At 45.7% G+C, this 27,670-nt stretch overlaps 1 protein-coding gene across 3 annotated transcripts in view; it reads right to left on the bottom strand.

Annotated features, from left to right (window-relative positions):
- The window catches only part of nlrc5 (NLR family, CARD domain containing 5), a 350,789-nt gene that overhangs the window by 161,489 nt on the left and 161,630 nt on the right, over nt 1-27,670 (bottom strand). For all 3 annotated transcript variants that reach the window (XM_085991231.1, XM_085991232.1, XM_085991233.1), the window contains exons 20-22: nt 7,513-7,596; nt 3,557-3,646; nt 947-994 (exon numbers count right to left, since the gene is read on the bottom strand). In XM_085991231.1, the coding sequence (XP_085847357.1) occupies nt 947-994; nt 3,557-3,646; nt 7,513-7,596 (222 nt within the window). The remainder of the gene's footprint in view (nt 1-946; nt 995-3,556; nt 3,647-7,512; nt 7,597-27,670) is intronic.

Here is a 27,670-nt window from a genome sequence, read left to right as displayed (position 1 = left end):
TCTATCATTCCTCTGTTTCTTTCTCAATCCTTAAATCTCATTGGTTAAGGAGATAGACTGCTGGTTCCGCCATTCACCAAGGTCCCAGATGCCCCAGTGCACTTCCAGAAATTGTGGTGCAAACATTTTTGAGCAGAAGGGTGAGGAAAAAGGTCTAATGGGGCATGTCGCAAGATGCCCCGCTCCAGGAAAGTCTAGGCCATTGTCTTCATTCACGGTACCACTGAAGAGCAAATTCCACACAAAATTGAGAGATAGAGTATATTGGGCCTATATGCTCTGGAGTTTAGAAGAATGAGAGGTGATCTCATTGAAACATACAAGATTCTGAGGGGGATTGACGGGGTAGGTGCTGAGAGGTTGTTTCCCCTGGCTGGAGAGTCTAGAACTAGAGGGCATAGTCTCAGGATAAGGGGTCAGCCATTTAAGACAGAGATGAGGAGGAATTTCTTCACTCAGAGGATTGTGAATCTATGGAATTCTCTACCCCAAAGGGCTGTGGATGCTGAATCATTGAGTATATGCAAGGCTGAGATCGATAGATTTGTGGACTCCAGGGGAATCGAGGGATATGGAGATCAGACGGGAAAGTGGAATTGAGGTCGAAGATCAGCAATGATTTTATTGAGTGGCGGAGCAGGTTTGAGGGGCCATATGGCCTACTCCTGCTCCTAATTCTTATGTTCTTATTCTTATGTAAAATGGAGACCTTCATCTTTCCCCTTTACAATCTTCCCAAACAGGCCTTAATGCTAATTATAAAAAGCTGTTTGTGGGTTCTTGCGAAATGCAAAATGGCTGTCGCATTTGCCCACGTAACGGTTACTGCACTTCAAAGTAAAGTAGTTCATGTATGTAATGTGCTTTGAGATGTTTGATGGATGTGATAAGACACTACAGAAATATTTCTTTAAAACACTGGCAATTCAAAGTAGAGTAGAATTACCTGTAATTCCCATGGAACTTGATTAATCCTTTTCCACTCTTCCCCAAACTAAAATGGAAATGAAAAGATAGATGAAGTTTATTAAGCATCAAACTGAAAGCAGGTATAAAGTGTATTACACCAAATCTTTCCTCCTCCGAGTCACACACCGTCCTGACTTGGAAATATGTCACCGTTCCTTCAACATCGCTGGGTCAAAATCCTGGAACTCCCTACCTAACAACACTGTGGGAGTACCTTCACCACACGGACTGCAGCGATTCAAGAAGGCGGCTCACCACCACCCTCTCAAGGGCAATTACGGATGGGCAACAAATGCTGGCCTTGCCAGCGATGCCCACATCGTGTGAATAAGTAAAAATTTTAAAAATCTGATTATGAAAGCACACCACTTGTGGTCTAGGCTTTCTCTGGTTTTAAAGTGGCAGTGTTGTCAGTGTCCCAACAGCACAATGGGCTAAAAATTCGGTGGCGCCGCGTTTGGGGCGCCAAGCTCAACTGGGCGCTGGAATTTGCGCTCCAGGCGGAGCCGCTTGCACCCTCCCGATATTCAGTTGGAGCGCCCCAAGAAGGACTCGGGGCGCTGCTCGAGGCTCCCCGCGTCCTGCTTGGGGCGCTCAAACTGAATATCGCAGCGCTACGTGCTGCAGCGCCACATGCTGTGGCACGGCGTGCTGCAGGGCCACATGCTGCGGCACGGCGCGCTGCGGTACTGCAGGCCTTCCTCCCCTTCTTAAGGGGGACGGGCCTGCACCAGCGCGATCACCGATCGCGAGTGCTGGCAAAAGAGTCCGGCACTGAGGAGAAGTGCCGGGCTCTCGGGACACAGCCGGCACTGCCCGGGGGGGGATCAGGAGGCCGGGGAGGGTGGCGCGAGGAGGTGCTGGCAGGCGGCCACCGAAAAAAAATGGCCGCCCCGCACCTCCACCTTAATTTGCGTCACTACCGCCACAGGTAGGCCCCGTGAACTGGTCGCGATTTGCGACTGGCGCTACGGGGGGGGCGCGACCCAATATTGCACTCAGGGCGGTAGCGGGGCGCTGCGCACACCGACGACGTCATCGGTGCCGGCGCAGCGCTACAGGCTAACGCCGCCATTAGCGCCCCGCTAAATATCGCGGGAGGCATGGCCAGTGGCGCTAAAGCCACTGAGTGCCCTCTTTAGGCGCTAACTGGTGGCGCAGCCCACCGAATTTCTAGGCCAATTTGTCCATGGAATAGGATGTGATCAGATCTGATACTAACAGTTAGTTTTAAATGGGCAAGAGATTTTATTGAAGCACTGAAATGCTTCTGCTGCCTAGCATGACCTAGGTATCACAACTAACTTGGGAGTGGGGACTTCACAGCGGCTGTTCAGAGGCGTAAACCTGCCCACCATCTCACCGATGAGGCAGCAGATTGCTTGTCGTTCAGTGTAAAATAACTTTTAACCTTTTACTAAATCGCTCAAGTAACACAATGGCACACGTGTGTACATAGCAAATAATGTGTCATCATGTAGACGTTAGAGGCTGAAAACTGCTTTACAGCTGACTCACCCCACCCCCTCCGTTATGTGAAAATTGTCCCCTGAAACTCCTTTTTACTGTGTAGATGTGTGATAAACTTCATTTGTTCTGATGACAAAACACGGAGTGTTCCGTATACTAAACAGTTGCTATTTACAGTCTGCAGCTTGCCCGTGGAGTTGCTTAAAAACGAGGCTCCATTTATCTTTACAAAAAAATAAATCTGTCTTTGATTCGAATGCTGAGAATATCCTTGGGGGTTTTCTCCCGATTGACCAGTGTAATTTCGACGGAAACCCCACTGACGCATGTGTCCTGGGTTTCCGCCGATCTTCCGCCAAAGTTACGGCGGCCAATCAGGAGGAAAACCCCGCCCCCCCGCCCAAGGAAATTCCTGGCCTAAGTCACAAACTAAACACTTATTTCCTATTTGGAACAGTGTAAGAGGCGGAACACCTCCATTCAGTCCTTAAGCGTGACCCCGAGTTTCCGGTCGCTGTCACTTTAATTCTCCACTCCAGTCCCACTCTCACCTCTTTGTCCTCGGCCTCTTACACTGTTCCAATGAAGCTCAAAGTAAGCTCGAGGAACAGCACCTCATCTTTCTATTAGGCACTTTACAGCCTTCTGGACTCAACATCGAGTTCAACAATTTCAGACTATAACCTTTTTTTTCCCTCTTTTTTCTCTCACGTGGCAGCTGTTGATGATTCTGCCATTGCCATTTGCACCTCATCTAGAGTCATCTTTTGTTTCTTAACTTGTCCCATTACCATCTCCTTTTGCCTTGTACCATCGTCCCTTTTGTCTTTTAATCTCTCCTGCCTTCCAGCCTATCACAGGCCTTCCCTTTGTTCTTTCCTCCCCTCCTCCCTTTCCCTGCCCCACACTTGCTTAAAAATCGGTTACTTCTCCAACCTTTTCCTGTTCTTAACTCTGTTTCTCTCTCCACGATGCTGCCTGACCTGCGGAGTGGTTCCAGCATTTTCTGTTGTTATTTCAGGGTCCAGCATCTGCAGTATTTTGCTATTGTTTTCTTGAAGAGTCAATTGTCATTATATTAATTAATTTTTCAATCTCCTTAAAGTTTTCAACTTACTTAAATGCCACTTCAGTTATGTCTCTGATTGTGTTCAGATATCCAGCCAAGCAAAGGACTCCAGCCAATGAGATGAAATTGTTGCTGACACTGCAGTGAGGATAGAAAGTTATTTTAGACAACTGTGTTCATGGCTTGCTGTATAGACAGTTGCTATAGTTAGCAACAATTTTAACCCATCATAGTATTAAAAATAAATCTCTCCAAACAAATTTTATCAGCGTTCTTTTAAAAACTGACAGCCAATTCATCCCAAGATGTTCAAAATCTTGAACTTACACCTAAATAATAACTGCCAAATGACAATACGATCATTTTCTGTTCTCTTCCACTTTCTTTAATCAAAGGCCTTGCTATGGTCTGTAGACAACAGTTTGTACCAACATTTTGATTTGTAGCCACCATCAGGTGACAATATAGGTTTCCCTTGGGCAGCAATTAGCTTCTTGGCTGCCCTCGCAAAGCAGGTTAGAAGCTGACTCAGAGGGTTTCCTTGCTAATGAAAGATTTAGTCTCCCATTGTCCAGGGATTGCAGGAAGATCATTGGAGCTACACAATGGCTGGGAAAAAGGCGAGTCAAAGATTCTGCTTATTCTACCAATGTTATTTTGCTTCCAGTGACTCAGCCCAAAGGCATGCTGGCTGAAAGGAGATCACCACATGTGTATGGTGAGGGAGAACCACATATACCAGATTCAATCTACCACTCAGCGCTGCACTCTGTGCCCCAAGATTAACTCGATTTGTGGTCAGAGTGAATGGAGATAAACTCTTTACGTCTGTGATACAAACCAATATGGAGATAAATTTTATTCTTGATGGACCACTGCTAACGGGAGTTTATGTCACAATCCCCATAATTTAGCAACCCACAAACTGCATCGTACATTAATCACCCATTTGTGGTACCCTTGATATTTCCTGCCCCAGATCTATGCATAGCTTTGGTAGAAGCTCAACTAACTTTTTGAATCCTCTATCTCCAAGTGAGTTATTAGATAAACTGTAAAGATAAATGAGAAATAACAACAGAAAATGCTGGAAAAACTCAGCAGGTCAGGCAACATCCGTGGAGAGAAATTTGAGTTGACGTTTCGGGTTTGACCCTTCTTCAAAACTGGAGAGAAAAGGAACTAGATCGAAGGCAGGGCTGCGATCGGACAAAAGAACAAAAGAACCAAAAGAAGTAAAAGAGATTAGAAGCTAGACGAGATGGTAATAGGCTGGGATTAGGTGTAAAGTGTACTGGCAGGGCAAAAGATAGCTGCCAGGTGTGAGAGAGAAACAAAAGGAAAGGGTGGGGGAGGAAAGGAGTGGAAAAATATAAGTAAAAATGAAATAGGGGCCGAGGTTATGATCTGAAATTGTTGAACTCGATATTGAGACCGGAAGGCTGCAGAGTGCCTAATCGGAAGATGAGGTGCTGTTCCTCGAGTTTACGTTGAGCTTCCGTGGAACAGTACAAGAGGCCAAGGACGGTGAGGTCCGAGTGGGAATGGAGCGGTGAATTGAAATGACAGGCGACCGGAAGCTCGGGGTCACCCTTACGGACTGAACGGAGGTGTTCCGCAAAGCGGTCACCCAATCTGCGTTTGGTCTCCCCAATGTAGAGGAGACCGCATCGTGAGCAGCGAATACAGTATACTAGATTGCGAGAAGTACAAGTAAATCGCTGTTTCACCTGGAAGGGGTGTTTGGGGCCCTGGACAGTGGGGAGGGGGGAGGTATAGGGGCAGGTGTTACACCTCCTCCGCTTGCACGGGAAGGTGCCAGGCGAAGGGGAAGGGCTGTTTGGGGTGATAGAGGAGTGGACTAGGGTGTCTCGGAGAGAGCGGTCCCTGCGGAATGCTGAAAGGGGAGGGGAGGGGAAGATACGTTTGGTGGTGGGATCACTTTGGAGGTAGCGGAAATGCCGGAGGATGATCCGTTGAATGTGGAGGCTGGTGGGGTGAAAGGTGAGGACAAGGGGAACCCTATCGTGGTTCCGGGAGGGAGGGGCAGGGGTGAGGGCAGAGGTGCGGGAGATAGAACTGACACGGTCGAGGGCAGTGTCCACCACGGTAGAGGGGAATCCTCGGTTGCGGAAAAAGGAAGACATGTCTGAAGCACTGGTGTGGAAGGTGGCATCGTCGGAGCAGATGCGGCGGAGGCGGAGAAACTGGGAGAATGGAATAGAGTCCTTACAGGAAGCGGGGTGGGAGGAAGTGTAGTCCAGGTAGCTGTGGGAGTCAGTGGGCTTGTAGTAAATATTGGTCGATAACCTATCCCCAGAGATGGAGACGGAGAAGTCGAGGAAGGGAAGGGAAGAGTCAGAGATGGACCATGTGAAGGTGAGGGAAGGGTGGAAATTGGAGGCAAAGTGAATGAAATTGTCAAGTTCGGGGCGAGAGCAGGAAACGGCACCGATACAGTCATCAATGTATCGGAAAAAGAGGTGAGGGAGGGGACCCGAGTAGGACTGGAACAAAGATTGTTCCACATAGCCCACGAAAAGGCAGGCATAGCTAGGACCCATGCGGGTACCCATGGCAACGCCTTTGATTTGGAGGAAATGAGTGGAGTTAAAGGAGAAGTTGTTCAATGTGAGAACAAGTTCAGCCAGGCGGAGGAGGGTCGTGGTGGATGGGGACTGGTCGGGCCTCTGTTCAAGGAAGAAGCGGAGTGCCCTCAGGCCATCCGGGTGGGGGATGGAGGTGTAGAGGGATTGTACGTCCATGGTGAAAAGGAAGCGGTTGGGGCCAGGAAACTGGAAACTGTTAAAGTGGCGGAGGGCGTCCGAAGAGTCGCGGATGTAGGTGGGAAGAGACTGGACAAGGGGAGAAAAGATAGAGTCAAGATAGGAAGAGATAAGTTCCGTAGGGCAAGAACAGGCTGAAACGATGGGTCTACCAGGGCAGTCCTGTTTGTGGATCTTGGGAAGGAGGTAGAGGCGGGCTGTGCGGGGTTGGGGAACTATGAGGTTGGTGGCAGCGGGGGGAAGATCTCCAGAGGAGATGAGGTCAGTGACAGTCTTGGAAACGGTGGTTTGATGTTCGGTAGTGGGGTCATGGTCCAGGTGGAGGTAGGAGGAGGTGTCGGAGAGTTGGCGTTCAGCTTCCGCTAGGTAGAGGTCAGTACGCCAAACAACAACAGCACCACCCTTGTCAGCGGGTTTAATGACAATGTCAGGGTTGGATCTAAGAGAATGGAGTGCTGCAAGTTCAGAGGGAGGTAGGTTGGAGTGAGTGAGGGGAGCAGAGAAATGGAGACGGCCGATGTCACGTCGGCAGTTAGCGATGAAAAGATCTAGAGAGGGTAAGAGGCCAGGGGGAGGGGTCCAGGTAGAATGGGAATTCTGCAAGCGGGAGAAAGGGTCAGTTGTGCGGGGGGAAGACTCCTGGCCAAAGAAGTGGGCACGGAGACGAAGGCGGCGGAAAAAGAGCTCAGCATCGTGCCGAGCTCGAAATTCATTGAGGTGGGGGCGTAAGGGGATGAAGCTCAGGCCTTTGCTGAGGACTGATCGTTCAGGGTCAGAGAGTGGAAGGTCAGAGGGGATAGTGAACACACGGCAGGGGGTGAGATTGGGAGAAGGGGGGTCAGAGGAAAGTGAAGGGGAAGAAGGTTCCGGAGGGGCGTTTGTGTCCAAGAGTTGATGAAGCTTGCGATAAATGAGACGTGAGTATAGAATCATAGATATGCATAGATCATCAAAAAGCATAGATATAGCAGCACAAAACACAACTGGGCATCATCAAATGGAATTGCAGTAAAGATACTCTCAGCCTTTACATTTGTGCCAACAAAATTTATAGACATCAAACCCAACTCATAATATGCTTACATTTTAAATGCAATTCAATCCATGTATTCTATAAATTATGTTGCCAGAGGGCAGAATAAAATGCCACTGAATGTAAGAAGCAGTTTACGTTTTGTTTCACTTGATGACACCAACTGGGTTTTCACATGAACTTACTTTATTAGTCTTGAAACATGCAGCTTTGGTAGAAGCTCAACTAACTTTTTGAATCCTCTATCTCCAAGTGAGTTATTAGATAAACTGTAAAGATAAATGAGATGTGAGTATAGAATCATAGGATAGTACAGCACAGAAGAAGGAGGGCATTCGGCCCATTGAATCTGCGCCGGCTCTTTTGAAGAGCAATCCAGTTAGTCCCACTCCCCTGCTCTTTCCCCATATCCCTGCAATTTTATCTCCTTCAAGTATGTATCCAATTCCCTTTTGAAGGCTACTATTGAATCTGTATCCACCACCCTATCAGGTAGTACATTCAAAATCCCAACCACTCGTTGTGTAAAAAGATTTTCCTCATGTCGCCTCTGGATCTTTTGCCAATCACCTTAAGTCTGTGCCCTCTGGTTATCGACCCTTCAGCCATTGGAAACAGTTTCTCTTTATTTACTCTATCTAAACTGTTCATGACTTTAAAGACCTCTTCAAATCTCCTTTTAGAATTCTCTGCTCTAAGGAGAACAACCCCAGTTTCTCCAGTCGATCCACATAACTGTAATCCCTGGAACCATTCTAGGAAATCTCTTCTGTACCCTCTCCAAAGCCTTCATGTCCTTCCTAAAGTGTGGTGCCCAGAATTGGACACAATACTCCAGCTGGGGCCAAACTAGTGTTTTCTATAGGTTTAACATGACTTCCTGATTCTTGAACTCTATGCCTCTATTTATAAAGCCCAGGATCCCATATGCTTTATTAACTGCTTTGTTAACCTGTCCTGCCACCTTCAAAGTTTTATGCACAAACACCCCCAGGTCTCTCTGTTCTTGCACCCCCTTTAAAATTGTACCATTTAGCTTGTATTGTCCCTCCTCATTCTTCCTACCAAAGTGTATCATGTAGTGTATGTACCTTTAAGAGGAACTATGTTTTTGAAGCCCTTGTATACTGTAGTACCAGTAGTGACCACTCGGGTATATAAGCCTGTGTAGCGTCTTGTGTTGTTAGTTCACCTCCAGACTTTGTTCAGTAAACACTTGTTAAATCAACTCCTGCATTCCGTGTCTCCATTAACACACGGATCTAACAGTGGCGACGAGTTAGAAACGAACTTACCTGCAATTCGGCAGCACCTCAAGGGGATCGATTCCTCAGACGAAGGTCGAAGCCAGAAGCAAGAAAAAAAAACTCGAAGAAACTCGAAAATGACGGCCAGGCTTGGTCTCCAGTCTGTGGTTTTCCCAGCTAAACGGGCTGGTGGCAGGTAGTGCACTGATCCTTCCTGGGCTGCGGCGGGCTAGAGCTCGATCGGGTGGCTCTGCAATGAGGCCGGGCAGCGAGTCGGGAAGCAGAAGCAAAGAGAGAGAGAGGGTGGAGCACTCAGGGCGCGGCCGGTGCTGCAAAGCAGGTCGGCGTTCGGACCGAGCAGAGGGAGGGGAAAGTCCCAGAGGGTCCGCTCCACGACGGGAACGGTTCTCCAAGTAACGGAGAAACTATTGAAGCAATATATTAAAAAAACAGAAATACCGCGAAAAGCTGCAGGTCGCAATGGGAACCGCGGAGAACAGCGTTGGCAGCAGCGGCAGCGGCGGGAAAGCGCGGGAGGCGCCATCTTAACTCGGCGGGGAAGAAAGAAAAGTGCGGGAAGTGCCATTTTAGATTTTCAAGATGCCAAAGACTGGCAATATTACTGCTTTCGATAGTGATATAGAAGATTCGACCACATATGTGGAAAGAGTGGAAGTATATTGCAAGGCGAATGAAGTAGCGGATGATAAAAAGGCATCGGTACTTCTAAATCTGATGGGCGCAAGGACATACGGGCTGTTACGAAACTTGATCACTCCAGCCAAACCGATGGACAAACATTTTAAGGAGATTGTTGATACCTTGCAGGAGCACTTAAACCCAACACCGCTGCTGATAGCGGAACGATTCAAATTCTTCAGGAGGAATCAGCACAAGAATGAAAGTAACGCTGATTACCTCACCGAATTACGAAAGCTGTCAAAGCACTGCCAATTCGGGGCAGGACTGGCAGATTCTCTACGAGACAAATTCGTCTGCGATCTCCTAAGCGAAGGAACACAGAAAAGACTACTTTCTGAGAAAGATTTGACACTGGACAAGGCTTTCAGTGTGGCTGTATCATACGAAGCAGCAGCAAGAGGACCTGCAGAGATACAGCAAAAGCCACAGGACTTCAGCACCCATGAAATGACACGGGGTTTCGAGAGATGTTATCGCTGCGGCAGATCCACCCATGACCAGAAGGACTGCTGGTTCAAGGACAAAGCATGCAGGCAATGCGGAAAGATGGGACACATTGCACGTGTATGCAGATCTGGAAAGAAATCTGCTGACAGTAAAAAGGTCAATAAGGAAAAGTACAGAAAGGTACAAATGATGACGGACAGTAGCTCCGAAGACCAGAAGAGCGATAGCGACTCCGGAAACAAGAGACTAAGCTGTCTCAAATTACATAATGTAATTGCCAAAGAAGATTACCAGACCATTTGGGTTACCCTCACGATAGCGGGGTCCCCAGTCAAAATGGAGCTAGATACAGGATCAGCTCTGACCGTCATGAGTCGACGGGATTACGAGTGGCTATTTCCGCATATACCTTTGAAAGACACATCCATTGTCTTGAAGACATATACGGGGCAGAAAGTATACCCCAGAGGGAAAATAAGGGTGCCTGTTGTATACAACGGCAAGGAAATACAGAAGTTGTATTTATACGTTCTGCAAGATGGTGGTCCACCGTTGTTGGGACGTGAATGGATCAGAAAGATACGTTTAGACTGGCACTCCATTCAGGCACTGACGGTGACCAGTAAGAAAAAAAACGATGATGACGTCATACCTGGATGATTAAAAGAAATCTTGGCTAACGCCAAAGAAGTGTTTCAACAGGAACTAGGAACCCTGAAAGGCGCCACCACCTCAATAAAAGTGGAAGATGCGGCAATTCCCAAGTTTTTTAAGGCAAGGTCGGTGCCATACGCAATTCATCCAGCCGTCGAGGCTGAGCTGGAGGATTTGGAAAAAGCAGGCGTGTTATCCAAGGTAGATTGGAGCGAGCGGGCAACACCCATCGTCCCGGTCATGAAGAAAACGTTGAATAATGATAAATCTGAAGAACAGAGAAAAGTTTGCATCTGTGGGGACTTCAAGGTGACTGTAAACCCGGTTCTTCACACGGTACAGTATCCTCTTCCGAGGATAGAAGATATTTTCGCCTCACTATCCAGAGGGAAACGTTTCACCAAAATTGACTTAGCACAGGCATATCTACAGATGGAGGTTGAGGAGGCCTCTAAAAAGTATCTCACAATAAACACACACAAAGGCCTGTACCAGTACAATCGACTGGTTTTCGGAGTGGCATCAGCTCCGGCTATCTGGCAAAGAGCTATGGAGCAAGTCCTGCAAGGGATTCCGGGGACTCAATGCCACCTAGACGACATCCTTGTAACAGGAGAAAACGACAACGAGCACCTTGCCAACTTGGAGCAGGTGCTCACGAGGCTGAGAGAACGGGGCCTACGAGCAAATCGCCACAAATGCAAATTTTTCCAGAAACAAATATCATATTGTGGCCATGTCATTAACGAAGAAGGGTTGCATAAGTCACCTGAAAAAATTGAAGCGGTCGTAAAGGCCCCAGAGCCTGAAAATGTCTCACAATTAAGGTCGTTCCTGAGATTAGTAAATTACTATCATAAATTTTTACCAAACTTGTCGACGGTTCTGCACCCGCTTAACGCACTGCTACAAACGGGAGTAGTTTGGAAATGGAGCGAAGACTGTAAACATGCCTTCCATAAATGCAAAGGCTTGATCACGTCCAGGGAAGTGTTGGCTCATTACAACCCATCACTGCCAATCAGACTGGCGTGCGATGCATCCCCTTACGGCGTGGGAGCGGTATTATCGCATAGATTCCCTGATGGCTCGGAGCGGCCGATAGCTTTTGCATCACGCTCATTGAACTCAGCTGAGCGTAACTATGCCCAGATCGACAGGGAGGCACTCAACCTGGTGTGGGGGGTGAAGAAATTCAACCATTACTTACACGGACAAAATTTTACCTTGTTGACTGACCATCAACCCCTCGTCTCCATATTCAACCCTAAAAAGGGTGTTCCCATTATGACAGCGCAAAGGCTACAGAGGTGGTCCCTTTTCCTAGGGGCACACCAATATGACATAGAGTACAAAGGAACAAAACAGCATGGGAATGCTGACGGGTTATCGCGCCTACCGTTGCCAACGGTGGAAGAGGCGCCTACAGTGGACCCAGTGGAGATATTCCACTCGACCATAGTGGAATGTCTACCGGTGACAAATTCTACCATTGAAAAGGAAACGCGAAATGACCCGACTCTCTCACGAGTCTACGATTTAACGGTGAAGGGATGGCCAGCACATGGCGAACCACTGTTGCTAGCATTCTCGTAAAGAAGAGAACAGCTGTCAGTGTGCCGACGAACCTTGATGTGTGGATCCAGAGTGGTGATTCCACCCAAACTCAAGGATAAAGTGCTAAAGGAGCTTCACGAGGGGCATCTGGGTGGAGTGAAAATGAAGAACTTAGCCAGAGCGTTTGTGTGGTGGCCAGGTATCGATGGAGACATCGAAGAAATGACCAAGAGCTGTCTAGGATGCCAGAAGGTCCAAAACGCCCCACCACAAGCCCCTCTACATCCATGGGAGTGGCCCTCATCTCCATGGCAAAGGGTACATATCGACTTTGCTGGTCCATTTATGGACTCAATGTTCTTAATCGCGGTGGATGCACACTCCAAGTGGCCGGAGGTAATAAAGATGTCCTCCACCACCACGGAAAAAACCATCACAGTATTAAGGACCATATTCGCCAGGAATGGGCTGCCGGAACAGATCTGTTCTGATAATGGACCGCAATTTGTATCCGAAGAATTCAGGAAGTTCTTAAAAAACAATGGGGTTAAGCACTACACGTCCGCCCCATACCATCCCGCCACCAATGGATTGGCTGAAAGGTTTGTCGAGACCTTCAAGAAGGCCATAAAGGCCATGGGTAATGAAGACATAAATCTACAACATAAGGTCGATAACTTCTTGTTTGCGTACAGGAATGCAACACATATGGTTACAAACCAAACCCCCGCCATGATGTTTTTCAATAGAAGATTAAGATGCCGGCTGGATTTGGTCAAGCCAAACGTCAGAAGGGACGTAGAGAACCGGCAATTTCAAAGCATGAATGAAAGGCCAACTAGAACCTTCCAGGTAGGTCAACCAGTTTTGGCCCAGGACTACCGTACCGAGAAATGGCAGCCTGGAACTATTTGCACACGACTAGGACCGCTGATGTATACCGTGGACATTGGAGAAAGCATAATAAGGCGCCATGCTGACCAGATCATAGAGTCATCCGAAAAAGGACAACCTACACCACAACTCTATACGCCGAGTGATGAAGCAGAGATACCCATAGTATCTACCTCCGATCCGGTGATACTGGAACCAGATGAACCCGACACTAGCATTGAAGCGGAATCGACCTTGCCAAAAGAACCTACTACACCACCGAGGCGTTATCCGGACCGAGTCAGGAAGCCTCCAGGGAGACTGAATTTGTAATTGATTAACTTCAGCAAATGTGTATATTATTGTTCTTGTAAAAATGTTATTTAATGATTACTTAAAATGTTATGTACTATTTATCTAAAAGGGGAGGAATTGTAGTGTATGTACCTTTAAGAGGAACTATGTTTTTGAAGCCCTTGTATACTGTAGTACCAGTAGTGACCACTCGGGTATATAAGCCTGTGTAGCGTCTTGTGTTGTTAGTTCACCTCCAGACTTTGTTCAGTAAACACTTGTTAAATCAACTCCTGCATTCCGTGTCTCCATTAACACACGGATCTAACATATCACCTCACACTTTTCTGCATAGAATTTCATCTGCCATGTGTCCGCCCATTCCACCAGCCTGTCTATGTCCTCTTAAAGTCTATTACTGTACTATCTTCCTCACTGTTTACTACACCTCCAAGTTTCGTATCATCTGCAAGTTTCAAAATTGTGATCTGTAGCCCCAACTCCAAGTCATTAATCTGCATCAAAAACAGCAGTGGTCCTAGTACTGAACCTTGGGGAACGCCGCTGTATACCTCCCTCCAGTCTGAAAATCAGCCGTTCACCACAACTGTTTTCTATCCTTCAGCCAATTTTATATCCAAGCTGCTGCTGCCCCTTTTATCCCATGGGCTTCAACTTTGCTAACAAGCCTAATATGTGGTACTTTATAAAATACCTCAAGTAAAAATGTTACATTCACAAGAATCACCCACTATCTTTTTTCTGGTTCGTAAGTTTGAGAGTTCTCTCCATATTCTGACTTTGAAATTACCCCAATCTATTGAGTTTAGGATCATCTCATCTATTGAGTTTAGGATCATCTCATCTACTGAGTTTGAGATCTCCCATATATTGAGTTAGAGATTCCCTATATACTGGGGGAATTTTAATGGTAAAGAGCGCGTGGGGTTGGGTTTGGGAGGGTTGTTAAAATCAACGAAAATGTCAGCACGTCCGGAAGCCGGCTCCAACACATCGACTTCCGGGTTTAACACAGATGCATTTCGATGCGAGCGCATAACTTCCCCAGAGAGGTGGGTTACTAATTATAATATTTAAATGAGATTTTCACTGGGATTTAAATTAAACATGACATGCACAGATTTTCCGGGCTTCCTGAAACTCGCCATTGAAACGAAGGCGAGAAGACTGAACAGCAATTCATGGGGCTCATTAAAAGTCAGGCATACAGAGATCAGAAAATAGTCAGTGCACACAGCTGCTTTCTCACCTCCCACTGGGGAAAGGTTTGTTGAAAGTACTTGTGCGGAGAGGCTAATTTGTGCACTTTGGAGGTATTGAGACTCCAGTTCAGGATGGGGGAGACCACGGCTGCCTTAGATTGGACCTAAATGTATAAGGCAGATCACTGATGGATTGTTTGCCAGGGCTGACAATGATGTCAACTTCGCCTGTGATGACACTAGTCAGAATGAGCGGCTGCTCGGGTTTGCATCTCTGGCTGGCTTCCAACAGATGCAGGGTGTCATCAACCACACACATGTGGCAATCCACACACCTCCAGATCAGCTAGGAGTATTTGTAAACTGCAAGGGATTCCATCCATCATTGTTCAGCTGGTGTGCAACCACAAGAAAAGTTTATGCAGGTGTGCACCAGATTCCCAGGGAGCTGCCATGATGCTTTCATCCTGTGGCAGTCCAAGCTCCCTGACATCTTTGGACCTGCAAGCAGACTTAAGGGGTGACTGCTGGGAGATAAAGGACTCCCCCTTCAAACTTGGCTGATGACACCTATGAGGAACCCCACCAATTAAGCCAAAGTGCAGTAAAAAGACAGCAAACCATTGGCAGGCTCAAGATGCACTTCAGGTGCCTGGACAGATCTGCAAGTACCCTTCAATACTTGCCAGCGAGGGTCTCCAGAATAATCGTGGTATGCTGCGCTCTGCACAACATTGCGCAGCAGCTAAGATTGGAGCTGCAGGAGGAACAAGGCGCTGAGCACACATTGTCTGTGGATGAATCCAATGAAAAGGAGGAGGATGAGGATCAGGAGGAGTTGGAGGATGGAGATGGTGACCCCAAAGCAGCACCAGCCCCTCACATTGCTGCCTGGGATGCCAGGGAAGGTTCAGTTAGTCACTACCACTGGACCAACATAACAATCACATCCAACGGCCACTCTCCCCCACCATCCCCCAATCTCACTAACACAAACCCCAATCTCACTAACACAAACCAGTCCTGTAACCAACCATCCACCCATTGCACATTCCCCCATTGGTCTCCATCAATTCAGGTCTTCCCATTCATCAACAAGTATCTGAAAAGGTAAGTTGCCACCCAGAAACCAAGAACAGGCAATAGGAGAGTGGTGCAAAGTAATACATTATATGTGATTCTACTAGACAATGGAAACTTAACAACATAACATTTGTCAGACACCCATGTGCACACCCTTGTTGAACCAGAAAGCTTTACTCTTCCTTTTCTGACCACTCCTATGTGGTGCAACCCCTGTGGCTTCAGCAGAGGTAAAGGCAGGTGCTCAGATTCCTGCTCTGACTGTCGAGATGCTTTTGGCCGATGACGTCTGAGTGTTGGAGCCCGTGCAGGCCCCGCTAAAGACTGCTCCACCTGCACCTGTGCAGGGACGGACTCGGCCACCGGGAGAAGAGGCAGCATCTCGGGTACTAGCTGGGGGTGGGGGAAACAGGTGATAAGTGGGAGTGCTTTGAGTGGAGTTTCCACTTCCATGTTCCCTTTGGCCATCATCCCTCTCATGGGCCAGCTGTACTTTACTCCTACCACTCTGCTGGAGAGAAGCTTGGTGCAGATCTGTGATGCGCTGTAAGGCCAAGGCTAAGGTGTCTGTCATCCTATTTAAGGCGTCAGACATGTTGGCATCCAGAATCTGCACAGCTGTGGTCAAGGCCTATGTGGACTCACTTGATTGCCATGATGAATGTTCCAGGTTGTTGACCACTCTCTCTATTAGAACAAGACATCCTCGCAATGCCCTACAATACCAACCCACTCATGCATGAGCTGGACTCCTCCATTCTCTCTGAAATCATGGACAGTGTGCTTGGAAGACCTGCCAGTACGTAGCACATTTTTTGCTGATCCTCAATGATTATCCTTTTCATCGATGGTCCCTAGGGTAGAGCATCTATGTCCAGCTTGGAGAGGCCTCTGCACTCCGACGTGGACTCTCCACAGCTGACCCTGCCATCACTGTCTGCTCTTGCTCGCTTGTGAAGTGTGAGTCACAAGGTGAAATTCCAACTCTCTCTCTAGCTGGACCCACCGAAGTGAGAGTATCTGCACTGGTGCATGGTGAGGATGAGTCCTGTGATGGTGCACCCTCAGAAAGAATCAGCTCCTCTGAGGATTCATCATCCGGGAGGTCCGCCAACTGCTGCTGTATGCTTGAAGGCCCTGGCAGTGAGAAAACATATGAATTAGCACCAGTGATTTAAAAACAAAGAGCGGCAGTGAGCGGCGGATACCAGACAAACAGAGGGTAAAACTCAAAAAGTGTGTCAGTCAGCACAGAATGAGGAATTAGAGCTAAGTGTTTAATTCATAATTTATCTAAGTATTAAGAGCATAGTATCCTTCAGGAAAATAAATAGACCTAAGAAGCTAAATAGCCTAACAAGATCTATGGGGACAAAATAAACTAAATAGAGGAAACACAACATTAAACAGATCCAATTTGCATTAAATAAGTATCTGCTATACATAATAAATAATCAGAGTAATTAATTACTAATTAATTTCAAATCAAACTAATCCATCAGTTAATTAATATTAGACCTCAAGTGATTCTATTAGTTCTAGATATAAATTACTGCTAACTAATAAATAAATAAATAAATAAAGATTAGAGATGGCAGCATGGGCAATGTGTCGGGACTGTAATACACGGGAGTTTGTGGACAGCGAGACTGTCCTGGATTGCCACATCTGCAGTAAATGTCTCTACCATGAATGACACATAAGGGAGGGAGAGGAATTTCTTGATAGCTCTCTCCAGAGTACAGTCACACATCAGAGGAAAACACAGGTGCAGGAAGGTGAGAATGTGACTGTCAATCAGCAGTGTAGGGGGAAGCGAGGGGAGATAGAGGAGGAGGTCCCGCAGACACTGGTCTTGTCCAACAGGTACAATATAATTGTTGCCTGTGAGGATAAGGATGAAGCCTACAGGGAGGATAGCCAGAATGCTAACCATTGCACCATGGAGCAGGAGGCAGTCCAAGGGGAAAGGAGCAGAATAGAAAGGTTGTAGTCATAGGGGAGTCGATAATTAGGGGGATAAATAAATTTCTCTGCAGTCGCGAGCGAGAGTCCAGGAGGGTGTGTTGCCTACCTCGTGCAAAGGTAAAGAATATCTGGAGAGGAACTTGTAAAGGGAGGGGGCAGATCCAGTTGTCATGGTCCATGTTGGGGCCAATGACATAGGGAAGGAAAGGGAGGAGGTCCTGCTAAGGGAATATCAGAAGTTAGGAACTAAATTAAAAAGCAGGACCTCACGGGTGGTAATTGCAGAATTACTACGCAAGCCACATCCTAATTGGCATAGCGATAGGCCGATTAGGAAGGTGGATGCATAGCTGAATGACTGGTGTGGGAAGAAGGGGTTCCATTTCATGGGACACTGGCACCAGTACTGGGACAGGAAGGAGCTGTACCGCTGGGATGGGTTCTACCGGAGTGGGACCAGTGTCCTAGTGGAAAGGATAAATAGAGCTGTTGATAGGACTTTAATTAGTGAGATAGGGGAGGGATCTATTGAAAATAACATAAACTTGAAGATAAAAGAAATAGGACATGAGAATAAAGGTCAGACCAAGGTAAAGAATAAGGGTAACATAAACAACCAGGGAACAAATACAGTTATAGAACATAAGTATAAAATGACTGTTAAAAATAAAGTGAGTGGAACAATTAATAAAAACAAATTAAATTGTCTGTACAGCAATGTACACAGCGTCCGAAACAAAATGGGGGAACTGGAGGCAGTAATTTGTAGTGAGGAGCCAGATGTAGTAGGGATAACGAAAACATGGCTACATAACAAACTGGCAGTTAAATATTACAGGATATAACGTATTTAGAAAGGACAGGGAAGGAAGAAGGGTAGTGGGCTAGCTGTACTAATTAGAGATAACATAATGGCAGTAGAAAAAAGGGACATAACTAACATTAAGATAGAAACAGAATCCATATGGATTTAGACAAAGGATATGAATGGATCGATCACGCTAATAGGGCTATTCTACAGACCGCCGAATAGTGGAAGGGAAGCGAAGGAAGAAATATGTAAGCAAATCTATGAAATGAGTAAAAGATATGGATTAATAATCATGGGAGATTTTAACTACCTCCAAATAAACTGGCAAGAAGAGGTAGGGAAAGGGGAAAAAGGAAATGGAATTTTTACAGTGTGTCCAGGACTCCTTTCTTACCCACTACGTAAGAAGCCCAACAAGAGAGGAATCACTACTGGATCTAGTAATGGGAAATGAACCAGAGCAGATAAGAGAAGTAAGTGCATGTTCTTATGTTCTTAACATCTAGGCAATAGCTGTCATAAAATAATATGGTTTAAAATAATGACTGAGAAAGCTCTAAGTAGGACAAAGACCAAAGTAATAGATTGGAAAAAAGCTAATTTTAGAGGCTAATTTTGAGAGGATAAGAATGGAACTAGGGAAGGTAAATTGAAAAAACATTTTAACAGAGAAAGAGATAGAACAACAGTGGGAAATATTTAAAATGGTGATCAATAGATTTCAGGAGAAATATATTCTGCTAAAAAACAAGAACAAACTAGCCAATAATGAAACACAATGGATGAATAGAGATAAGGGTAAAATTGAAACTAAAGAAAAGGGCATACACTAAGTACACAGACAATAAATGAGAGGATGACATGAGGGAATATGAAGAGGCTAGGAAAGAAATAAAAAAATTAGGAAGGCACAAAGGAACTATGAAATTAAATTATCAAGGAATACAAAAAGAAATAGTAAAGTATTCTACAGACATATACTTAACAAAAGATAAATCAGGATAGGGACAGGGCCACGAAAGGATGCACATGATCAACTCACAGGTAATGGCAGCAAAATGGCAGAAATATTAAATAGTAAGAATGGAATCTGTACTCAAAGATTTAATAGAAAAACATCTAGATGCCAAAAATATAATAAAGAGTAGTTAGCACAGATTTCAAAAAGGAAGGCCATGTTTGACCAACCTTATTGAAGTCTTTGAAGAAGTAACAGAAAGAATAGACTAGTGTAATACTGTAGATGTAATATATGTAGATTTTCAAAAGGCCTTCGATAAGGTACCACATAGTCGACGCATGACTAATATCAGAGCATATGGGGTCAGGGGATAGAAAGCAGAATGGATAGCAAGCTGGCTACAAAACAGAAAACTGAGTGTATGGGTTAAAGGTAGCTGCTCAGACTGGCAAAAGGTGGGAAGTGGTGTTCCACAAGGATCGGTGCTGGGATCACTGTTGTTCACCATTTACATTAATAATTTAGACTTGAGAATCGAAACTACAATTTCAAAATTTGCAGACAACACTAAATTGGGAGGTATAGATAATACAAAAGAAGATTGCAATAAAATACAGGAAGATGTAAATAAGCTTGCAGAATGGGCGTGTAATTGTCAAATAAATTTCAATATAGATAAGTGTGAGGTGGTGCATTTTGGTGGGAAGAATAAGGAGGCCACATACTGCTTAAATAATAAATATCAGAATGGGCTCTAGGGGTACAGATACACAGGATTACTAAAAGTAGCGATCTAGTTTGATAAAGCCATAAAAAAGCACTGGGGCTCATTTCTAGAGGGATAGAATTGAAAAGCAGAGAAGTTATGCTAAACTTATACAGAACCAAGAGTACTGGTCTCCATATTATAAAAAGGACATAGAGGCACTGGAGAAGATGCAAAAAAGATTCACAAGGATGATACCAGAACTGAAAGGATATACTGATCAGGAAAGGCTAAACAAGCTGGGGCTCTTTTCTCTAGAAAAGAAAAGGCTGAGGGGTGACCTGATAGAGGTCTTTAAGATCATGAAAAGCTTTGATATAGTAGACGTAGAGAAGATGTTTCAACTTGTGAGGGAGTTCAAAGCTAGAGGTCATAAATATAAGATAGTCACTAATTAATCCAATAGGGAATTCAGGAGAAACTTCTCTACCCAGAGAGTGGTGACAATGCGGAACGTGCTGCCACAAAGAGTAGTTGAGGCGGATAGTATAGATACATTTAAGGGGAAGCTAGATAAACACATGAAGGAGAAAGGAATACAAGGATATACTGATAGGCTAAGATGAGGTGGGGTGGGAGGAGGCTCGTGTGGAGCATAAACACCAGCATAGACCACTTGGACTGAATGGCTTGTTTCTGTCCTGGAGGGGGGAATTTTTTGGGGGGTCAGCAGGCGCATTTGGTGGCGGATCAGGTGGGAAAAAATGTTTTTGACAGCGGGTCGGGAAACCGCTGTCAACCCACCGCCACGCAACTTTCCCAGATGTCGGGTCTGTCAGCGCTGAACAGACCTGACCCGTAGCGGCGGGGGAGGCAATTCCGGTCATTATGACCTTATTAAGAGCCACTTATAAAGTATTTTGAGCTCACCTTTAAATTTTATGAGGTCGTCCACAGGATTTATGCTGCTCGGGGAGCACATCAGATAACCAGGTCGGGAGTTGTGCTACCATGAAATCATCTCTTTACTTGACAGCTGCAAATGTGCTATAAAAGCTCCCATCTCACAGCTGTTCACTTTCCAAGCTCAGAAGCTGTTGCTTACTGCATTTGGAAGACAGATTGAGCTTTATTCAGGTTGCAAATGTTTGGAGTTGTTGGGGTAAAAGAGAAGTCTTCCCTCCTCTCAAGTGGATCCCCTGAGATAAGGGGTCGACACTTGCCCTATAGCAACCACAAATTCACCAGACGGACACCTTGGATAAGTTTCACAATCTTTATTCATGCATATGCATGGGGAAAATCTCAGTTTCATCCCAGAGAAAGGATTCTTCCACCGAGTATCAAATACGTACAGCAATTATACCCTAACTTGAGGCGTGCACCCCTCGTGCACCCACGTTCCACGATCATTGATTGGTCTACAGAATAGGCGAAGGGCTGTGTCCATTCGATGCCCCTTATCAGGGAGGTTGCTGAATGGTTCACAGAAACCCATCTTTACAACATTCGCGGGCTAATTTATCTGTTCCTGCTCTGGCCAGGAGGTGCTTACATCATGCTTTGAGAATCTGTATGTCCTGCCTTATCTTAAGCAAGGACAAAAGACCAGCTTATTAGCTTTACAGTTCCTGTCTTATCTGGGTATTACATTCCTTAGCAAGGATAGGAGACAAGCTTATTTTCCACTAATTTTAATTCTAACAAGTTATAGTTTCTTCTAACTTTTAATTATAAGAAGTCATTTTTGTCCCCTTACAGAGTAAATTCTGTATCACCTCATTAGAACAACCTCTCTCACCATTGACAGATCGCTTCTGTCATCTCAAGTTCAGCTGCCATCTATTACATCAGCATCAGTGCCCTTGAAACTATTTCGCCTTGGTCCTCAGAATCCCACCATGTTCAGCCCCAACACGAGCAGCATCAGACACACCAGTAACACCAACAACACCAACCTTCTCCACAATCAACTGATACTGCACAGGACAGCGGGCATCAGCACCCGACCACATTGCTGCCCGGGAGGCCAGGGATAGGAACATAAGAAGTAAGAGCAGGAGTAGGCCATACGGCCCCTCGAACCTGCTCCGCCATTCAATAAGATCATGGCTGATCATCGACCTCAACTCCACTTTCCCACCCGATCTCCATGGCCTCACCATGGCGAGATTTTCTTCTTGACGCTGTATGTACACTCTGGCTGCCACATGATGCGCCAGGTTGGCACCACCCCACACCAACACCATAAAGCATCCCTACAATGCCCAAGCCATTCCTTTCACACTCATCACCATTGCATGGGGTACCGTTATGTCTCACCATTCACTGCAACTCACTAAGCCACTTCCAAAGGTGCACACAAATCTGTCCAAGAACGCAAAGTGTTGAAAATAAAGATTTAAATGTTTGACAGCACATTAACAGAAATTTCACATGAACATTGGCTAAAACACACAAGTGCCTACCCTTATGTGTTGTTAATTGCTCTGATTGGACTAGGATGAGGGTGAGTGTGAGGGGTGGCTAGTGAGATGGGGAAGTGATAATATAGATAGAGAGGGATGGATGGAGGTGCAAGGTAAGTTGGTGTGAGTAAGGATGTGCAGGGGTATGGAAGGCAGAGTGATGGGGATGTGATGAGTGACAGAGCAGGATGAGGTTGAGTGTGGCTTTGCAGTAACGCTTCGTGATCTACTGAGATCATTGAAAGGTTTGCACCACTGCAGCCAAGTCCTCCTGACGACATCCTTGCTTGTGTCCTCCTGTGCAATGTGCAATCAGGCTAGGTCTCCTAGGGAGGTCTCTTCTGCCCATTGGAAGGGGAGAGAACCTCCCTGTGTGCTGTGACTCCCTCCATAAGTATATGGAAGGAGGCATGGGAGAGCCTGGGTGCAGCCGTGCACCTTTGTGCAGTACTCGTCAGTGTTTGCAGCACAACTGTCAAACTAAATTTGCACATGGTCCTTTTAAGGACACCGGCTGATGACGCATCATTAAGTGATATCATCAGACCCGCTTCCTTCAATTGGCTGACAAATGTGCTGGGCGGGCTTAACAAGCCCAATCAACGTAAAATCACTTTGGACAGCGGGCTGGAGCCAGCAGCGAGGTCAGGACCCGCCATCGACCCCAGCCGCACCAGACCCGCTGAGGTAGGGGAAATCGCGGCCATAGACTCGATATAACTCGATGTAGTACTGGCAAGGTAAGAATGTTGCAACTTAGCATTATGAAGATGATCATATTTCACTTGCTGCTGAAATCAAGTCAACATGATTGAGTGTTGTATGACACATGGGTCGCTGATATTTAATTCTGCCATCAGGTAGCTGTAAGGTCCCACTCTCTCCATCTCCGATGGTCAAGGATGCCGAAACACCACTGACCTGGAGAGAAACTTGGAGTGGGAGGGGGAGGATCCAGTTGTCGTGGTCCATGTTGGTACCAACAACATAGATAGGACAAGGAAGGAGGTTCTGCTGAGGGAGTTTGAGCAGCTAGGGGCCAAATTAAAAAGCAGAACCACAAGGGTAATAATCTCTGGATTATTACCTGAGCCACGAGCGAATTTGGCTAGGACAAATAAAATTAGAGAGTTAAATGCGTGGCTCAAAGACTGGTGTGGGAGAAATGGGTTTTGCTTCCTGGGACACTGGCACCAGTACTGGGGCAGGAGGGAGCTGTTCCGTTGGGACGGGCTTCACTTGGCCAGTGCTGGGACTAGAGTCCTGGCGGATCATATAACTAGGGCTGTAGAGAGGGCTTTAAACTAACTAGTGGGGGGGAGGTTCCTAGAGAGCAAATAATAAAAATGACAACAGAGAAGGTCATAGACTTAGGTAGCAGTGGGGAAATTAAAAACCAGAGCGTGTCAGGAAGGGGCAGAAGGTATGGAGTAAAAGGTAAAGTAATAAAAAGGGCAAAAGCAGGAACTAAGTGTCACAAAACATATTTGAAAGTTCTCTATCTGAATGCACGTAGCATTCGTAACAAAATAGATGAGTTAATGGCACAAATAACTACATATGGGTATGATCTTGTGGCCATTACAGAAACATGGCTGCAGGGTGACAATGCCTGGGAATTAAACATACCAGGTTATTTAATGATCAGGAAGGACAGGCAGGAAGGAGGGGGAGGTGGGGTGGCTATGTTAATAAAGGAAGGAATCACTGTAATACAGAGAAATGATATTGGGTCAAAAGATCAGGGTAATGAAACAGTTTGGGTGGAGATAATGAATAATAAGGGGGAAAAATCACTAGTGGGCGTAGTCTATAGGCCTCCAAACAGTTGCAGCTCTGTTGGACGGAGTATCAATCAGGAAATAGTTGAGGCTTGTAAAAAGGGAACATCTATAATTATGGGGGATTTTAACTATCATATTAATTGGACAAATCAAATTGGGCAGGGCTGCCTTGAGGATGAGTTCATTGAGTGTATTAGGGATGGGTTTCTTGAGCAGTATGTAACTGAACCGACCAGGGGGCAAGCAACCTTAGATCTGGTCCTGTGTAACAAGACAGGATTAATTAAAAATGTCCTAGTAAAGGATCCCCTTGGAATGAGTGACCATAACATGGTTGAATTCCATATTCAATTAGAGGGTGAGAAGGTTGGATCTCAAACAAGCATGCTAAGCTTGAATAAAGGAGACTATGAAGGTATGAGAGCGGAATTGAGTAGAGCGGATTGGGAAAATAGATTAAAGGGTAAGACAATACATGATCAGTGGTGTACATTTAAGGAGTTGTTTTACAACTTCCAAAAAATATATATTCCACTGAGAAGAAAAGACAGCCATCCATGGCTAAGTAAAGAAATTAAGGATAGTATTCGAATAAAAACAAGGGCATATAAGGTAGCCAAATCTAGTGGGAGGATAGAGGATTGGGAAAACTTTAAAAGACAGCAAAAAATAACAAAAAGATTGATTAAGAAAGGGAAGATAGATTATGAAAGTAAATTAGCAAAAAATATAAAAACAGATAGTAAGTTTTTATAGTTATATAAAAAGAAAAAGGGTGGCTAAAGTAAATGTTGGTCCCTTAGAGGATGAGACCGGGAAATTAATGGTGGGAAATATGGAGATGGCAAAAACACTGAATGAATATTTTGTATCAGTCTTTACAGTAGAAGACACTAAGAATATCCCAACACTGGACAAACAGGGGGCTATAGGGGGGGAGGAGCTAAACACGATCAAAATCACTAAGGAAGTGGTACTCGGTAAAATAATGGGACTCAAGGCGGATAAATCACCTGGACCTGGTGGCTTACATCCTAGGGTCTTGAGGGAAGTGGCGGTAGGGATTGTGGATGCATTGGTAATAATTTTCCAAAACTCCCTGGAATCAGCAAAGGTCCCGGCAGACTGGAAAACTGCTAATGTAACACCCTTATTTAAAAAGGGCAGTAGACAGAAGGCTGGAAACTATAGACCGGTTAGCCTAACATCTGTGGTAGGTAAAATTTTGGAGTCCATTATTAAGGAGACAGTAACTGGACATTTGGATAATCATAATTTAATAGGACAAAGTCAGCATGGTTTTATGAAGGGGAAGTCATGTTTGACAAATTTGCTGGAGTTCTTTGAGGAAGTAACATATAGGGTGGATAAAGGGGAACCAGTGGACGCAGTGTATTTAGACTTCCAAAAGGCATTTGACAAGGTGCCACACAAAAGATTATTGCTTAAGATAAAAAATCACAGGATTGGGGGTAATATTCTGGCATGGATAGAGGATTGGCTATCTAACAGAAGGCAGAGAGTTGGGATAAATGGTTCATTCTCAGACTGGCAATCAGTAACTAGTGGTGTTCCACAGGGGTCAGTGCTGGGTCCCCAACTCTTTACAATCTATATTAACGATTTGGAGGAGGGGACCGAGTGTAACATATCAAAGTTTGCAGATGATACTAAGATGGGAGGGAAAGTAGTGAGTGAGGAGGACATAAAAAACCTGCAAGGGGACATAGACAGGCTAAGTAAGTGGGCAGAGATTTGGCAGATGGAATACAATACTGGAAAGTGTGAGGTTATGCACTTTGGCAGGAAAAATCGTAGAGCAAGTTATTATCTTAATGGCAAGAAACTGGAAAGTACTGAAGTACAAAGGGATCTGGGGGTCCTGGTGCACGAAACTCAAAAGGTTAGTATGCAGGTGCAGCAAGTGATTAAGAAGGCCAATGGAATGTTGGCTTTCATTGCTAGGGGGATAGAATATAAAAATAGGGAGGTATTGCTTCAGTTGTACAAGGTATTAGTGAGACCGCACCTGGAATACTGCGTACAGTTTTGGTGTCCATACTTAAGAAAGGACATACTTGCTCTCGAGTCAGTACAAAGAAGGTTCACTCGGTTAATCCCGGGGATGAGGGGATGGACATATGAGGAGAGGTTGAGTAGATTGGGACTCTACTCATTGGAGTTCAGAAGAATGAGAGGCGATCTTATTGAAACATATAAGATTGTGAAGGGGTTGGATCGGGTGGATGCGGGGAGGATGTTCCCGATGATGGGTGAAACTAGAACTAGGGGGCATAGTCTTAGAATAAGGGGCTGCTCTTTCAAAACTGAGATGAGGAGGAACTACTTCACTCAGAGGGTGGTAGGTCCATGGAATATGCTGCCCCAAAAAGCTGTAGAAGCTACATCATTACATAAATTTAAAACAGAAATAGACAGTTTCCTAGAAGTAAAGGGAATTAAGGGTTATGGGGAGCGGGCAGGAATTTGGACATGAGTCTAGGTTCGGATCGGTCATGGCCCTGTGGGTAGCGGAGCGGGCCCAGGGGCCGTGTAGCCTGATCCTGCTCCTATTTCGTGTGTCTAATTCTGTTAGATTCAGGAGATGGTTCTGTGATAGTAGATTGGCGGTTAGGATCAGATCAGCCATGATCTTATTGAATGGCGGAGCAGGCTCGAGGGGCCGATTGGCCTTCTCCTGCTCCTATTTCTTATGTTCTTATGTTCCTCCTCTGCAGTTGTCAACTGAGAAATCTGTGGAAGACCATCTCCAGTTCTCTCCCTCTCGCTAGTGTTCTGTGCTCTCTTCTCCTGCAACGGAGGATAGAGCAGACATATGAATGAGTGTAATGGCATGTGTTCACCCGATGGATACAGTGCATTTGGTGAAGGTGACTATGAGTGAGAAGCATCAAATTGTATAAGAGTGAGGGCGAGTGGCTGTGGTGGATGGATGGATGGGGTTGTGAGGAAGTGCACAGAAAGAGAACAATGGGTGCACTTGCAAGGTAAGTGGGTGAAAGGAGTGATGTGATGGAGTAGACTTGACAAGGCAGAGTGATGGGGATGGTGATGCCACCACCAGCCACTCCTTCTTCATTGCAGTAGCAGGTTTCTTCCTCCCGTTGCTGGGGAAGAGTATCTCGCTCCTACTCCTCACTGCACCCAGCAGTGCATCAAGGGATGTGTCATTAAATCTTGGTCCCACTCGTGACCATCCCAAATCCATTACAGCACTTCTCCCGCACTTTGCTGCAACACCTAACTCCTCTAAATTCCAAGGGATTGGCCCTTTAAATGCTCCAGTTGAGATTGCATTATGCAGGCCCGAACCACGCCAGCTGTCGTGCATTCGACGCCAAACCTGGAAGTAATATTATAATGAGGTGGCCTTGTTGAAATACCACAAACCGCCGTGCTGAAACTTCTTCTGGGTTTCCCACCCAATATCGCACCCCCCGCTGCAAACGCGTCTCGGCATTATTATCGGGGCCACTGAGTTTGAGATTCCCCCATATATTGAGTTTGAGATTCCCCCATATATTGAGTTTGAGATTCCCCCATA

This window comes from Somniosus microcephalus, chromosome 6, assembly GCF_052327205.1.
Source record: "Somniosus microcephalus isolate GS21.2 chromosome 6, FLI_Smic_1.0, whole genome shotgun sequence".
Lineage (NCBI taxonomy): Eukaryota > Metazoa > Chordata > Chondrichthyes > Squaliformes > Somniosidae > Somniosus > Somniosus microcephalus.
Note: the sequence above shows the minus strand (reverse complement) of the source record. Positions and strands in the feature narration are given on the sequence as shown.